This window comes from Lissotriton helveticus, chromosome 1_1 (assembly GCF_964261635.1).
Source record: "Lissotriton helveticus chromosome 1_1, aLisHel1.1, whole genome shotgun sequence".
Lineage (NCBI taxonomy): Eukaryota > Metazoa > Chordata > Amphibia > Caudata > Salamandridae > Lissotriton > Lissotriton helveticus.
This window is the reverse complement of record NC_136057.1, coordinates 1,389,174,436-1,389,190,314: the sequence shown is the minus strand read 5'-3', so window position 1 is coordinate 1,389,190,314 and position 15,879 is coordinate 1,389,174,436. Positions and strand designations below refer to the sequence as shown.

General features: G+C 45.8%; 1 protein-coding gene across 3 annotated transcripts in view; it reads left to right on the top strand.

Moving 5' to 3' along the window:
- Positions 1–15,879, top strand: part of TOM1 (target of myb1 membrane trafficking protein) — a 399,690-nt gene that overhangs the window by 226,477 nt on the left and 157,334 nt on the right. For all 3 annotated transcript variants that reach the window (XM_078684134.1, XM_078684131.1, XM_078684127.1), the window contains exons 7-9: positions 2,928–3,044; positions 3,198–3,331; positions 4,365–4,413. In XM_078684134.1, the coding sequence (XP_078540260.1) occupies positions 2,928–3,044; positions 3,198–3,331; positions 4,365–4,413 (300 nt within the window). The remainder of the gene's footprint in view (positions 1–2,927; positions 3,045–3,197; positions 3,332–4,364; positions 4,414–15,879) is intronic.

Genomic DNA, 15,879 nt, shown 5'->3' with positions numbered 1-15,879 from the left:
GTGGTTTGACTATCCGATGGAGCACATGAATTCTCCCCCATTTCCCATTGCTTCGCAATGGAAAAGGACGAGACCTAAAAATGACAAAAATCCACAGTACTATATGAAAAAAGTCTGTAGTTACCAAAATAAGTTTAAAACAAAGTTCCTCAATGTCGGTAGCTCGGTCCGGGGCTACCATGGCGTCGTGAACAACAAATCCAACAGTTCTGGCTGGCCGCGGGCCAACTACGGTGTCGGGAAGACCCTCAAACAGTACCTGTGAGAAATGCAGGGTGATGAGGCCTTGAAGTCACTCGCGTTGTAGGTTGAGCTTCTCTCTGATGGAATCAGGAGCGATGGTGTCGGTAGGCGTCGGGTGCTGCGGTGCGAAGTGCAGCGGTGCGGCGTGCGGTGCCCCCAGGTCGCGATGCGAGTAGCGGCTCGTGGCGACGTCCGATGGCGTAGTCGGTGAGACCAGGGTCGCGGTGCAAGTTGAATGTGGAGCTCGTCACGGTGCTGGCAGGTCAAGGTGCACGCAGCCGGGTCGTCGTTGCTGAAGTGCTGTCGCCGGCTGACGAGCTGGAGTAGATGGTGCCAGCGTCAGTCGGTCAAGGCTGCGGTGCGGGATGAGGGCGGTGCTTCGTGTGACTTACGAGCGGTGCTCTCGAACCACGGTGCAAGCAGCAGCGTAGTTTTCGGCGTGGAGCGGCGGTGTCGGGGAGGCCAAGGCGTCCTCGTGAAGCAAGGTGGTGAGGAGTGCAGCGCCAGCAGGCGTCGTCAGTGAGACCAAGGTCGCGGTGCGGCATTGCGGTGGGGCTCTCTGCGGTGCCAAGGCGTCCTCGTGAAGCAAGGCGGTGCGGAGTGCGGTGCCCACAGGTCGTGGTGCAAGCAGCGGCTCGGTGGCGGCGTCAACAGGCGTCATCGGTGAGACCAAGGTTGCGTTGTGGAGGTGCCCTCTGCTGTGCCTGCAGGACACGGAGTTGGCAGCGGCTTCGTAGATGTCGTCGAGTTGCTGTTCTTCTGATGCAGCACAAAACACACAGTCCCCAGTGCTGCAGCCAGAAGAGGTTGAAGTCTTTGCTGTTCCTGAGACTTCATGAACAGGGGGCAAGCTCTACCTCAAGCCCTTGGAAAGACTCACAAATTAGGTGCCAGAAAGTCCAGTCCTTTCACTGCCCAAGACAGAAGCCGCCACTGCAGGTCAGCCCAGCAAAGCACACAGCAAAGTCGTAGTTCCTCCTCACAGCTTCTCCAGCTCTTCTTCTTGGCAGTCTTCTTGATCCAGATGAGTTCTAAAGTTCAGGGGTCTGGGACCCAGTATTTATGTCCAAAAAATCCTTTGATCTTTCAGCCAGAGGGTGTCTGTGCCCGGCCAGAACCAGTTGGGCCTTCTCTGGTGTGAATTCCTGGCAGGAGGAGGAGACTACATTTGTCAGAGGCAGACCAGGCCCTTTGAGGTGCAAGGAAATCTCCTCCCCCTTCCCCCATCGTAGCCCAGGTCTATTCTGCCTTACCTAGACTATCTGGATCCCCTCCGGCCCCCCAGCCTTCTGTTATCCAAAACCCAGGCAATCCACATTCCAGCAGAGGCACACGGGATGACTGAAACGCAGAATGTAAAAATCACGTTCACTAAAATATGCATATTAAGATTCTGAGGTCAGGCATACAAAATGTTCTTTTCTTAACGAATTCCCTGGGGCAGTTATGTTTATAAGATGTTATAAACAACCCTCCCATTCTTTCCTATGGGGAACTGGTAGCCTTGCAATAGTGAAAAACGAAATTGACTGCAATTCACTATTTGGACATGCCACACACACCAGGGCATGACCTCTCACATACATTGCACCCTGCCCACAGTCGTACCTTGGGCCTCCCTGAGCCATGTCTGACATGCAAAAAAACAGGGAAGGTTAGGAACCGGCCAGTGTGTGCACTGGCCTAGTCGACAAGGCAGTTACAAACTGCGCGCCGACTCTGAAATGGCAGGTCTGAGTTACAGTTTTCAGGCCTACTCACAGGGTGGCACAACAAGTGCTGTAGGCCCCCGGGTAGCATTTGATTCACCGGCCCTGGCACACGCAGTGCATTTTACTAGGGGCTAACAGGTAAATCAAATATCCCATCATGGAAACACCAATCCATAACACAATTGACACAGAGAGCGCCTGCACTTTACCACTGATCGCAGTACGAAAAGTGCACAGAAACGCTACACCAGCAAAAACAGGTAAAAACCGGAAGGTCAGAAAGCAAAAACTCAGGGGAAGCGTGCCAAAAAATACCAAGTCTAACACAGTGTTTTTCTAGGTTCTGTTTTTATTTAATGGTAGGTTGCACAGAGGGAATTGTGCTCACAATTCCAAGAATTGATTTGGGGTGGAAAAGGCATGACCAGCATGTCACCCACTTCTGGGTGCACGTGCCGCTGTTTAGGATGAGCACCCACACAATCCGGTTGATGAATGTCACCTGGACAACACTTGGAAATGCTGAAACATTTATCTCTAAAAGGTGCCAGTATCAATGAAAGTCAAACAAAAAAAAGACTGTTGTATGTGGTAGGTTGCTATGTTAGAGGTTATGGAATATTTCTGTGGTTTACAGGGGCATCTTCTGCTTGTCCTTTTCAATACAGTCTTCCATTTTGCCATTCAACCTAATAATAAGTGTACAGCTTAGTGTACACATAGTCTATCTAGACTGCATGGCCTGGCTCAGGAATTGAGAATCGGATTGGCCATGTGGCTGGTCACCTGATAGAATAGATCATGAAAGTAAAATCTGCTGAACAAAGTCTGGGTATCTTAGCTCTTCAGAAAGCACTGAGGGTTGGATGGGTTTTGTAGAAGGTGTGTTTGATTGAGTGAAGTGTCTGTAACTTCTCGTGTTCCTACTTCGTCTAGTGGGTGGATTCTCACCATCTGATGTTTATTCCACAGATTGGTAAAATCCAAAGCGAGCTGGAGGTGGTGAAAGGAAATATCAAGGTGATGTCAGAGATGCTTACAGAACTGGCACCAGGGAAAGCCACAAACTCTGATGTTGAGCTGCTCCAGGTAAGAAAAGGCCAATTTACTTTTCCATAGACCGATCTTGTACAGAATGGGTCACTTCCACTCCAGCTTCCTTTCCGATAGACGAATACAGGAAGTTTCAGTACTGAGTCAGGGCGCGTCTTTCAGCGTTTCCTGTTCCTTGCTTCTTCCCAGGAGTTGAACAGAACATGCCATGGAATGCAGCAGAGGGTCCTTGAACTCATTCCCCGATTACTGAATGAACAGCTGACGGAGGAATTGCTGCTCGTGAACGACAACTTAAACAATGTGTTTCTGAGGCATGAGAGGTATGAGGCGGAAGCAGGATCTGCTATAGATGGAGACGACTGGAGAGGAAAACAGAGCAGAGCATAAACTGGAGACTGCACCAGAGGGAAAGGGAGGAGAGAGAGTGAACTGCAGTAGATAGAAAGGCAGTAGGATGAGGCAGAGGACAAACGAAGAAAGTGCCTGAACTGCTGTTTATACATGAACTTCTAGGATACCCCAACAAATAGTTGAGGGGAGAAAGGGGGAAAAGCGTGAGAGAAGGAACTGAGAGAGGAAAAGAGAGAAAGAAGGAACGGCTAAGAGTGGAAAAAGAGTGGGGAAAGATCCTGAGTGTAGAACAGAAGAAAGAGAAGCAAATGCTGAAGAGTCAGAAAGGAGAAAGTCAAGGCACTGCTGAGGAATGAGAGGGGTTGAAAGGAAGTTAGAATTGTGTGTGCTGAAAACTAGGAGGAGAACAGAATTACAGCCATGGAGGAAGATGCCAGAGAATGTGGAAGGAGACGTAACACAGACTAAGGGGGCAGTGGTGAAAGGCAGGGAAAGTAGGAATTGCTGAGAGAATTGGCAGAGGAGGGACAGGGGAAATACGAGCCTGCTAAGGAACAGAAAGAGTTAAACTAGGATGAACTGTTTCTAGCAAAAGAAAAAAGGTGGTGAATGCTGAGAAGAGCGCAGGCAAAGAGAAAACGGGAAACCAGGTCGGTTGAGAGACTTGAAAGGGTTTAAAAAACTGTTGATGGCAGAAGGAGAAAACACAAACTGTATAAGAAAAGGGGAGAGGAATGCACAATCTGTTGGGAACGGCAGGTAGAGAATGTTGAGTAGCAGGAACTGTCTGGTAAGGAGCAAGATGAGGGAAAGAGGGAAAGAAACGGGTCCAAGAAAATGTAATCGAAAAGGAAGGATAGCATGAGCAGTTGGAGGACAAGAAGCGGGAGGGACTAGGAGCATGAACTATTGGGAAGAGAGGGCAGACTGCCTAAAATCTAGGAGAGGAGTTGATGGAGTGGAGCATGCCTTTGACCTAACCTTCTGAATTTCCCCCTTCAGATTTGAGAGACTACACTCTGGACAGGCAGCCCCAGCCCTTCCCACACAGGTAAGCTCTTTTAAAATGCCATTTTTTGACTGTGTTAAAAGACTTTTCCGCCTTCTTCAGAGGAGCAGCGCTCGGTCCCTGTAATCTCAGGCCTGAGACGGGTACATGTCCTTGTCTGGAGTGAGCCGTTGAGAAGTTTGTTCCTTGGATTCAGCTCAGTGTCCTTTCCCTCAAGATTCCCATTTGTTATTAACCCCTTCCACACTCATGACGAGCTGGGCTCGTCATGAAGTAGCCTCCTCGCACGCTCATGACGAGCCCAGCTCGTCATCTTGTGTGGGATTTCAGATTTCTCAGCACAGCAGGGGAATATGCTGAGCAGCCATGGGGTTAAACGCGCAGTTTTTCTCCTAACTGCACCAAGGTATACATAAATATTTAATGAAGCAAAATCTACCAGCTTGAACTCGCCGTCTGCCCGTGCTGTAGCCAGACTCGCTGCTTGCTAGAACAGAAACTGGTGGGAACGTGAAAGCCCATTCAGCACCTGCTGGCGAAAAGCAAAAAAAGATGTGTGGAATGATGGAATTTATGTCAGCTACTTGTAATTACAGAGGGACACATCCTATTCCTTAATGTTTTCCCTTGCTGTACCACTACAGACGGACACCAACCATATGCAGATCACATGACCTCTCCTCCAATAGGAATAGTTTAGCCTGAACTCCTAGCTGGCCTTTGCTCCGAAAGTGACCTGGGCAAACCCAACTTAGGCACCCCCTCCTATTCCCTGCAGCCTTCAGCAACAGTTTTTAAACACACGTCTTTTTTGGACCTAAGTCGTAGTGTGATTGCTGCAGGTGCTCCAGTACGCCCCCCTGAGGTCAGCGCCCTGGGCGTGGGCCCAGCTCGCACATGCTTAAGGCAGGCCCTGCCTGAACTACTGGTCACACCCCTTCAGCATGGGAGGACGAGCAACTAACAACATATTTCAGCCTTGTTGGGCATTAGTGAAGTGCCGCTTAAATCATGTGGCCAAACAAGTTAAAGTGAACCTTGTCAAAAAGCATACCTGACATGCTTGGGGTGGCTCACTGAGCAAAAACAATGATCAATGAACTGTGTCAATCAATCTGAGGAAACACAACAAGATGGACGGAGTGCTGAAACTTTTCAACCATCCCCCCCCCCCCCTGTCAAGAGATCTGGGTTTAATCCATCGTTCCTTTGCTTACTACGCCACCCCAGTTTGCGCCTAGCCGTATACAAACCAGTCTTGACCCTGTGCCTCATGGGAGCAATCCAGCCCGACCAATTAATCTGAGGCACTGGTGAATGCTCTGGGTAGCTTTTTTGGTTACTGTGTCTCTATAGCCAGAGACTTACCACATACAGATCATACCAGGCCCCAACCAATTAGGGACAGTGCAGCAAAAACAACATTCCCTCTGCTTGTGGCCACGAATAAACCGAATTACTGATGCATAATCTGGCAGGCAAAATAGCTCATGGGGCCATGAATGTTGGCACAACTTTTCAACCATTTCCCCCCCGTCAAGAGATCTGGGTTTAATCCATTGTTCCTTTGCTCACTACGCCACCCCAGTTTGGACCCAGCCATATGCAAATCAGTCTTGACCCTGTGCCTCATGGGAGCAGTCCATCCCGACCAATTAATCTGAGGCACTGGTGAATACTCTGAGTATTATTTTTGGTTACTATCATACCAGGCCCCAACCAATTAGGCATTCAAGCAATATAGGAGCAAAGAGGGATAACGGAGAGGGTCGCCCTCCACTCAAAATCTACAATACAACAAGAAGACCCACTCCAATGGCGTACGTCTGTATCAGTGACTCAAGGGGGGGTGTTCAGAAGTCCCACTCCCCACCACTCTCTTATCCGTTTTGTAAGAGAAACGATGCACTGTTCTCCGCCAACGTTTAAAAACCTGTTCTCCCGGGCAACACACAAGAACACACACTTACGGTGCACCAGAATATCAATGGTCACACATAAATCCACACCCTACGTTGGACACTGCTCCTAATAGAGCAAAAAATTTGAGAGACGCAAATGACACCTCACGGAAACACCACCATCGGGGTAACTGGTATATAATTTCCAGACAAGCCCCTGTCTCATCATCGGTTGTCACTTGCGTCTCAAAGAAAAATAAGTGGAAAGGAAAGAAGTGTCCAAAACAAACAAAATGTACAGTGACAAACTAGTGAAGGTGCAGAAATATCTGCTAGTGATCAACACATACACGAAAAATAATAATAACAGAGTGTATAAGTACACAACCTATCACACCAATAGAGAATATCAAACAGTTATTTTTGTCATTAAATAATTCTGGTTTCCACAAAATTACACGAAGTGAAGAGATTGGTTCTTTTAATTTCAAAAGCTTTCCCTCAGTCCAGCCAACACGTGTTTCGTCGATTGGGCGGAAACCCTCAACTTCATCAGGGCTGGGAAAAGATACAATACAAAAATATATTGGAGTTGCGAGATACACTATCTCGTAATTGTCACATGTACAGTAAGTCATTCCATTTACATGAAAATAAGTGGGAGAAAACATTTCTCATCTACACCCTAGTGCAGTGTAGAGCCATGCATTTTTGGGAGAAAACAGGAGGTGGGAGACATAGTCCTCTCCCATAAAGAAAACGAGTGACGATCTCTTAAGAAAATAGGAAGAAAGCAATACCCCACAGTTCGTGATGATTATTACTCTGTATATTTGTGCTATCATAAATACAGTTCATGGACTTGTGCTCACCCCAGTAGGTGTCCACCTATTTAGTGTTCAGATTTGTAAATTAATGGTGCCGGGTCTACAATCCATACAGGATAATATATTTGTAAAGTGCTCTGTTAGAATCATTAAGATGCTGAGTATTTCATGCTCAGGCTTACCTGATATCAATCACATATAGGACCTGTGTACCTAAAGTGGCCAGGTTAAAATGGGATGTTAGGTTTCCTAAATGGTCCACAATCTACCTATAACTACTTGACAATATTATATTACATAACCAGGTCATATACAACAAAACGTACCTTCTAGCTGGTTATATTTCCGGCCCAGCTTTATGTGGCATGGGCAAAGATTTTATCTTTCTGTCAGGTCTTCGTCTGTGGCCAGCGAATCTGCTAAAATCACAAAGTGCATAGATATTGTCCCGTTCTCGTCTATTCGTGACCTTAATTAAATATTTGGTCCTACCAAGTAAGAGGGTCAAGAGCTTACCTTCAGATCGGTAGCTCTTGATGTTCCCTGTGATCCGGTAATCTATTTATTTGATCCCGGCATAAATCTGAGATCACACAGTCCTTCCTCCAATGATATCGATGGAGTGAAGTTATTCTCCCGCTGCCAAAATAAAGCCAATACGCTCGTGTTAGTAAGAATACTGTTTAAAGTATCCTCGTATATGCCTGTCAAGCTACTAGGTTCAGAAGATCCATTAAGTACACGGCGCTTACCTCCCAGTATTACGGAGTCCTAGAACGGCAAAAGTCCCACTCGTATCTCGACCGGTCTTCCGTATTTTGGAAGTCAGCGTTCGTGACCCGGAAGCTAGTAAATATACAGCGGCTTCCCAATCCGGTTCACGGTTTAGGTGTAGCGCTGATGTATATTCATCCAATCCGCCATATTTGAATGGTGTTTAGGATACTAATCGTGAACACCATATCATTACAGTAACCGTGTTGAGGTGCTCTTAGTTCTACTTCTACTAACGTGTAATGCAGTGACTTCCTATAGCCAAAACATGCATTAACTCAGTCGGTGATTTTACGTGTCAAATAAGAACTGTGGGGTCAAAAGACACATGTAATTATACATATACTAACAACTCTTATGGATATAATCACAGTTGATGGTTAACATTATGGTCTATTGTACATAATATTACAACTTCGGTGTAGGAGGGTACAATCAGATGTTGGATGATAAAGTCATTATGTACAGTTCAGTTATGATTGACACCACATCTCTTATATTCGAAGATTGGTATAATGTGCAACATTAGTCACCTAAAAAATAGTGTAGTTCCTGATCTGAGTTCATCCCATACTCCACAGCACGCATAGTCAATATCCATGACGCTTCTCTGCGCCTCAAGGCCAATTCTCTATTACCTCCTCTTGGATCATTTTTAACCTGATCTATTGCACAGAAGCTGATTGTTTTATATTTGCCTTGTTTGGGACACTGGTTCACGTGTGTTGCAGTGTTATATCTCGTGTCTTGGTGTTTGATGGCTCTTATATGTTGAACGTGGCATGAGTTTCTGTCCAAAGGAACAGGGAGATATCCATAAATCTATGGTGGATCTATTTAAATTCACTCGAAAATTAAAATTGAAAAAACATTTTGAATGTATGCAAATTGTGAATAAAAGCATAGAAACACAAGCCTCAGATGTGACTCATGTAATACCGACAATTCAAGATATCAGAGATAGTGAGATATTATTGTCTATAGTAGATGATGATAGGGACCATATGTCTATAGATGAACTGTTACTTGACCATGATATAGAACCTGATAACACCATCTCTAGTGGTTTACGCAACAAGTCCCGATGGACTCCCACATTGCCGAGGGGTAATAGTGTGGATATGTTTCATAAACTAGTCACTGAAGATTTATACACCCACTTGAAACATAACAGGAAACATGAAAAGTTGTCTGACAATTTAAATATAGATGAACGCAAAGCACTGGTGGAAATATGTAAACTATCAAATGTTACCATCAGGGAGGCAGACAAAGGGGGGAATATCGTGGTAATGAACACGACTAACTACAATACTGAGATCCTGTCACAACTGAGAGATGACACATATTATGAAAGACTAAGTGGAAATCCAATGGGACAACTAAAAACTAACATTAATATCCAACTAGAAAAATGGTGGCTTGAGGGTCTTATTAGCAGGGAAGAACTAACATATTTGAGAATAGATAAACCTAGATTCCCCTGTATCTATACTTTACCCAAGATACACAAGAACGCTCAATGTCCACCAGGGAGACCTATCATCTCCAGCATAGGGGGTCCCACGGAGAGACTTTCGCAATATGTTGACAACTTTTTACAGCCACTTGTACGCAACTTACCGGCATATATCAGGGACACTAAGCACATCCTAAGTATCTTGTTGGATGTGGCGTGGGAGGAAGGCATGATTATGGCTAGCCTTGATGTCACCTCCCTATATACCAATATAAGAACGGATTTGGGTCTTATGGGAGCGAGGAAATTTCTGGAGAAAAGACTGGCATCCCAATGGGCACACACGGAGATGCTATTAGACATGATGAATCTAATACTACAAAACAATGTTTTTCTATTTGAAACAACTTGGTACCGTCAGAAACAGGGAGTAGCCATGGGCTCCAGATTCTCCCCTTCCTATGCGAACCTGTTCATGGGCAGGTTCGAGGAGGAGTGGATCTGGGGCCCACAGGGCGCAAGGTGGAGTGATTATATCATCTACTGGGGTCGTTATATAGACGACTGTCTGTTAATTTGGGCTGGAGACATGAATAGCCTGATGGAATTCTGTGAACATCTAAATTCAAATGTGATGGGTATTCATTTAACTCACTCCATAAGCACAACTCAAATAGAATTCTTAGACCTATCACTATTTATTGAAGACAACAAAATACAGAGTAGACTCTTCAGAAAACCCACCTCATGTAACTCCTTACTACATGCGGAGAGTTCACACCCTAGACATCAAATTCAATCCATTCCCTTTGGAGAATTCACCCGAGCAAGAAGAAATTGCAGTAAAGATGATGACTTTTTGAAATGTAAAGACAACATGAAGAGTAGATTCATATCCAGGGGGTACAATAGAGATATGATTGCAAAGGCAGAACAGAGAATAGATAAAATCCCTAGAGAAATGACCCTTCGGGACACACAGAAAGAGAGCAACAGAAATAACAAGATCAGATTGATCACTAACTATGATAATGCTGCAACTGTCTTGAGAAACAGTATGCGTAAACATTGGTGGATACTAAATAATGATAAAGCTCTGAACAAATATATCACCAAAAGCCGGTACGAGTGGCTTGGCTGCCTCTTGGTAATACTTTACATCTCATACTTTACATCTCACAGTTTACCTCACCCAGTGCACCCAGTATGCGTTTCTTGCCTGTTTTAGGTCTACATGTTTTTAATTGGTTCCTTTACCTGTTCTCTCTTGGCAGCACGCTATAGAACTAGTGTCCAAAATAGTGAAGTGACAGCTCCCGAGTGCAGCCCTGAGGAAACTGCTTTAATGCAACATAGCAGTGAAACATGTCGGCACTGGCAGCAGGTTGTGGTAGGCATGATTAACTACCAGCCTTTTTAAACAGCACACAATCACCGCCCTATGAATAAAATTGGGTAAGGGACGGATCCTTGTGTGTTTTTATGCACTCTGTTATTATTATTTTTCGTGTATGTGTTGATCACTAGCAGATATTTCTGCACCTTCACTAGTTTGTCACTGTACATGTTTGTTTTGGACACTTCTTTCCTTTCCACTTATTTTTCTTTGAGACGCAAGTGACAACCGATGATGAGACAGGGGCTTGTCTGGAAATTATATACCAGTTACCCCGATGGTGGTGTTTCCGTGAGGTGTCATTTGCGTCTCTCACATTTTTTGCTCTATTAGGAGCAGTGTCCAACGTAGGGTGTGGATTTATGTGTGACCATTGATATTCTGGTGCACCGTAAGTGTGTGTTCTTGTGTGTTGCCCGGGAGAACAGGTTTTTAAATGTTGGCGGAGAACAGTGCATCGTTTCTCTTACAAAACGGATAAGAGAGTGGTGGGGAGTGGGACTTCTGAACACCCCCCCTTGAGTCACTGATACAGACGTACGCCATTGGAGTGGGTCTTCTTGTTGCCCAACCAATTAGGGACAGTGCAACAAAAACAACATTCCTTCTGCCTGTGGCCACGAATAAACCGAATTACTGATGCATAATCTGGCAGGCAAAATAGCTCATGTGGCCATGAATGCTGGCAGAACAACTGATAGGGTGTGCCTGGAAGGCTAAGTCTTTGGCCTCAGATCCTCATTGTTTTCGAAACAGTCTTGCACAGTCTCTCGCTCAGTTGTGTGTTTGCAGAAGGTCAGGGCGATGTAGTCCAGAATGGTCAGCTGCCTTGCCCTCTGAGTTTGAAAGCGCCTACTTGAATAGCTACTGCTGTGAGTTTTATATTTCCTTGGTACACATAGCCAAGGAAGTTAGACGTCTTTACAAACAGGATAGTAGCAGTATTGTGGCAAGTCGAACATACCGACTCCAAATCAGCCCCGGAATCGAACAATGTTTGCAGCCTGTGTTGCTGGTAGAGCCAGTGCTGTGCACTCTGCTAGCATAAGGTGTTGGGTTTGAAATCTTACATCTTTCAAGTCTTTGTTTTGGTTTTTAGAAGTGTGTGGTTTGACTTGTAACCACAGCCCTGAAGCCCATATTGCTCAACTGGGACCCATTATCCATATTAGATTTTTTGTTGTTGTTGCTATCGTCATCAGTACTGTTTCCCAAGCTTGCATCATTGACAGCAACTAATCAACAATGAAACAGGAAAAATAAAAAAATAAAATCTTATGGTTACTACTGAATAGGATTGTGTGGCTAAATGCTAACCTTCATTCCAAATGGATCAGGAACGACTTCTGTGGTGGGGATGTGTGGGTCACTGCATCATTTAAAGCACAAAAAGAAAGAGACTGGATACAGTTAGTGATAATGGAAGCACATCTCAAATGGTCAAGCTTTTTAAGCACTTTTGACAGACGTCAGAGGAAGGAAACAGGAATATTCCACTGTATTCCATTGCCACAAAGAAATAAAGCGCATTAAACCCCATCAAGAGATCTGTGTTTAATACATCATTCTTCTGCTCACCAAACCACCCCAGTTTGGACCCAGCCATATGCAAATCAGTCTTGACGCTGTTCCTTGTGGGAACAGTCCAGCCCGAACTGCCAAGCCAGGTCCTCCTTGGACCGGAAACAAGCATCCTGAGACTGGTTTCAGGGCATCGCCCTTCATCAGCCAGGCTAGCTTGAATCCAGTGACGTTGTGAGTACGGGACCCACGTCTGGGCATACCCTTCCCGCTTAGGGCGACATATGCAAAAGAAACAATTGATGGACGGAATGCTGGACAATGCAAACATTCACCCCCAGTCACAAAGATCTGGGTTAAATCCATCATTCTTTTGCTCACCACACCACCCCAGTGTGGACCCAGCCATATGCAAGTCAGTCTTAACCCTGTTCCTTGTGGGAACAGTCCAGTCCGAACTGCCAAGCCAGGTCCTCCCTGGACTGGAAACACGCATCCTGGGACTGGTTTCAAGGCATCACCCTTCATCAGCCAGGCTAGCTTGAATACAGTGGTGTAGTGAGCACGGGACCCACGTATGCCTTCATCAGCCAGGCTAGCTTGAATCCTTGCTCATTCTGCCACTGGATTCAAGCTAGCCTGGCTGATAAAGGGTGTTACCCAGAAACCTGTCCCAGGATGCTTGCTTCCGGTTCACGTAAGACCTGGCTTGGCAGTTCGGGCTGGACTGTTCTTATGAGGTACAGGGCCAAGACTGATTTGCCTATAGCTGGATTTGAACTGAGGTGGCGAAGTGAGCTAAAGAATGATGATGGATTCAACCCAGATCTGTGACTGGGTATGAGTGTCTGAAAAGTTTCAGCGCTCCGTCCATCATCTCCTTGTGTTTGCTTTGTTCGACCTAAGTTGGCAGGGTATGCCAAGACGTGGGTCCTTTGCTCACTCTGCCACTGGATTCCAGCTAGCCTGGCTTATGAAGGGTGTTACCCAGAAACCGGTCCCAGGATGCTTGTTTCCGGATCAGGGAAGACCTGGCTTGGCAGTTCGGGCTGGACTGTTCCCATGAGGAGAAAAAATAAATTCCCGTTAGGTAGATTATTGTAATCTAACCAACAATCAATCAAGTCTTGACCCTGTGCCTCCTGTTACCATGAGGCACAGGGTCAAGACTGAATTGCATATATCTGGGTCTGAACTGAGATGGCGAAGTGAGCTAAAGAATGATGATGGATTCAACCCAGATCTGTGACTGGGAGTGAGTGTCTGAAAGGTTTCAGCGTTCCGTCCATCATCTCCTTGTGTTTGTTTAGTACTTAGTAGGAAGCGTCTGTATTTCTGAGGGAGTCCTAGGAAGGCCTTGTGGTTCAATGGCTGAGAGGGAATAAGGGCGAGCCGGAGTCCATTCCGGTTTAAGGTATTGCAAGTGAACATCTGGGCGATACCAATAGTAGGAAAAGTGTGCCTGCGCTATAAGATAGTAGCGGTAGAAATCAAGGACCCCAAACTCCGCAAGTATAAGGCAAGGTGAGTGTTTGCCAGCTGACTCTTGGGTTTTTGCCCGCCTAAACCAGTCAGATGAGCATGCCATGTAAGGTGTCGGGACTATAAAAATCTTGAGAAATAAATATAGAAACCGGGGCAGCACCACCATTTTGATAATGGCGATTCTGTCAGCATCAGATAAGGGGAGTTTGATCGACCGATTGATTTGGGATGAAAAGTCTGTCAATAGTTGACAGCGCGAATTGTTCAGTCAAGGCGCCATTCACTCTGAGTTGGGCCAATGGGGCAGTGTAGAGCAGTTGAACTAGGTCCTGGAAACCTTTAGGCACACCCAATTTCCATACTGTAGCTTGCAAAAAAGACCATTCAAGTGAATCAAACGCCCTTTCAGCGTCTAGTAGGGCAGCAGCAGTGGGGAGATCAGGAGTTTTCTAATTAAGGATAGCGGAGATTTAGTGAAGTAGAGCGATTTGGAACAAACCTAGATTGCAGCGGGGAGATTATGCTGTCCATAAGGAGGAAAAGACGGGTAGCAAGGACCTTAGCTAAAATGTTGTTGTCATAATTCAGAAGTGACAAGGGTCTATATGAGGTGCAGAGTTGTGGGGATTTGCCAGGCTTAAGTAAAATCGTTATCACCACATCTCACAGTGTGGGGGGAAGGACTCCCTGCGCCAAGAATTCTGCATATACCTCCAGCAACTGAGGGACCAATAAAGACTTATAGGCCTTATAGAAATCACCCTTGATGCCATCCAGGCCTGTGGCACGAGTGCCGCTCAGGGCTTCGATGGCCTGTGAAATCTCCTCACATGAAAAGGGCGAGTCGAGGAATTGCTGGTGACCCCGTCAAGCCACACCAAAGCCACCTCTGCTAGATAATCAGCAAGCAACTAATCAGCGACAGCGATATGGGGTGTATACAAGTGAGTGTAATAGGAAAGGAAGGCAGCATAGATGTCTGCACCACTTGTAACTAAAGAGCAGTCTTCTAGCTGCAAGTTTGTGAAGAAGGAGGCATGATATGGTGGGCAGAGAAGCCTGGCTAGTGTGCGTCCAGACCCCTCACCCTCTCCTTACACCCAAGCCCTTGCATATTTGCCTAGGTACTTCACCTCGCGATCCGCAAGGTTGGGGAAATTCGTGTAGTAGCACAGAGAAGTGGTGCAAAAGCGAGGAAGGGTTTGGTTTCCATGGCCTCTGTGTCAAGATCCCCCAGTGCACGCTCAATAGTCGCTAGTTCACTCCGTATGGATCGGAGCATCCTTAACATGATGGGGAACATTCATGCCAGGTGTGACTATTTGGGGAAAGTAAAGAGTTTTTCAGGAAGAGCAATCCATCAACTTAGTTGAGTAGGTAGCAGTCAGTCTGGTGTTCAGACCTTTCCGGAAAGTGTTAGTTCACTTGAAAAACAAGACAACCAAGTACTACACTTCACAAAGGGCACAACATATTTGGCACTGGCCAAAGGCACATTGATTGGACTTCTTTTGACGGAGCATCTTCCTGGGGTGGAGAGCAGTTTGGTGAACCTTTTAAACATGAATCATCAGGAAACATACCATTGGGAGAACAAGACAAGACACACGCCTGATATTTTTCCAAATGTGGTAGACACTATGGATAGATTTGTTTACAGTAGACAAGAACACAAAGTGCCAAAGTTTGTTGCCATGGTAGCTAAGCCCGTTGTTGCAAGGGAATGCTTTGGTGATAGATTGCTGAAGGACATTTGCTTACGCATTCACCCCCCTCTACCACTTTACATTTAGCTATACCCAAGGTGCTTCAAGCGCCTGTGGTAGATGCTCAGTGCCCTTTTTAGGTGCTTAATCCCACCGGAGATATTAGTAATGCAGATCCAATCCAAGCAGATGTATTAAGTCCGCAATGAGAAAGACTTGTGTATCCAGATCCAAAGATGCTCAAAGTCAAGCGATTTGGCTCGTTAGTTACTAGAATTTGGATATTTGAAGCTCCCTAAGAAGTGTATGGATGTTCCTATAGAGGCGCTGTGAACGACTACTGGAGCATGTTATGGATGTTCCTATAGAGGCCCTGTGAACGACTACTGGAGCATGTTATGTGTCTAAATTGAAGCATTTCAGTATAATTAAATATCTT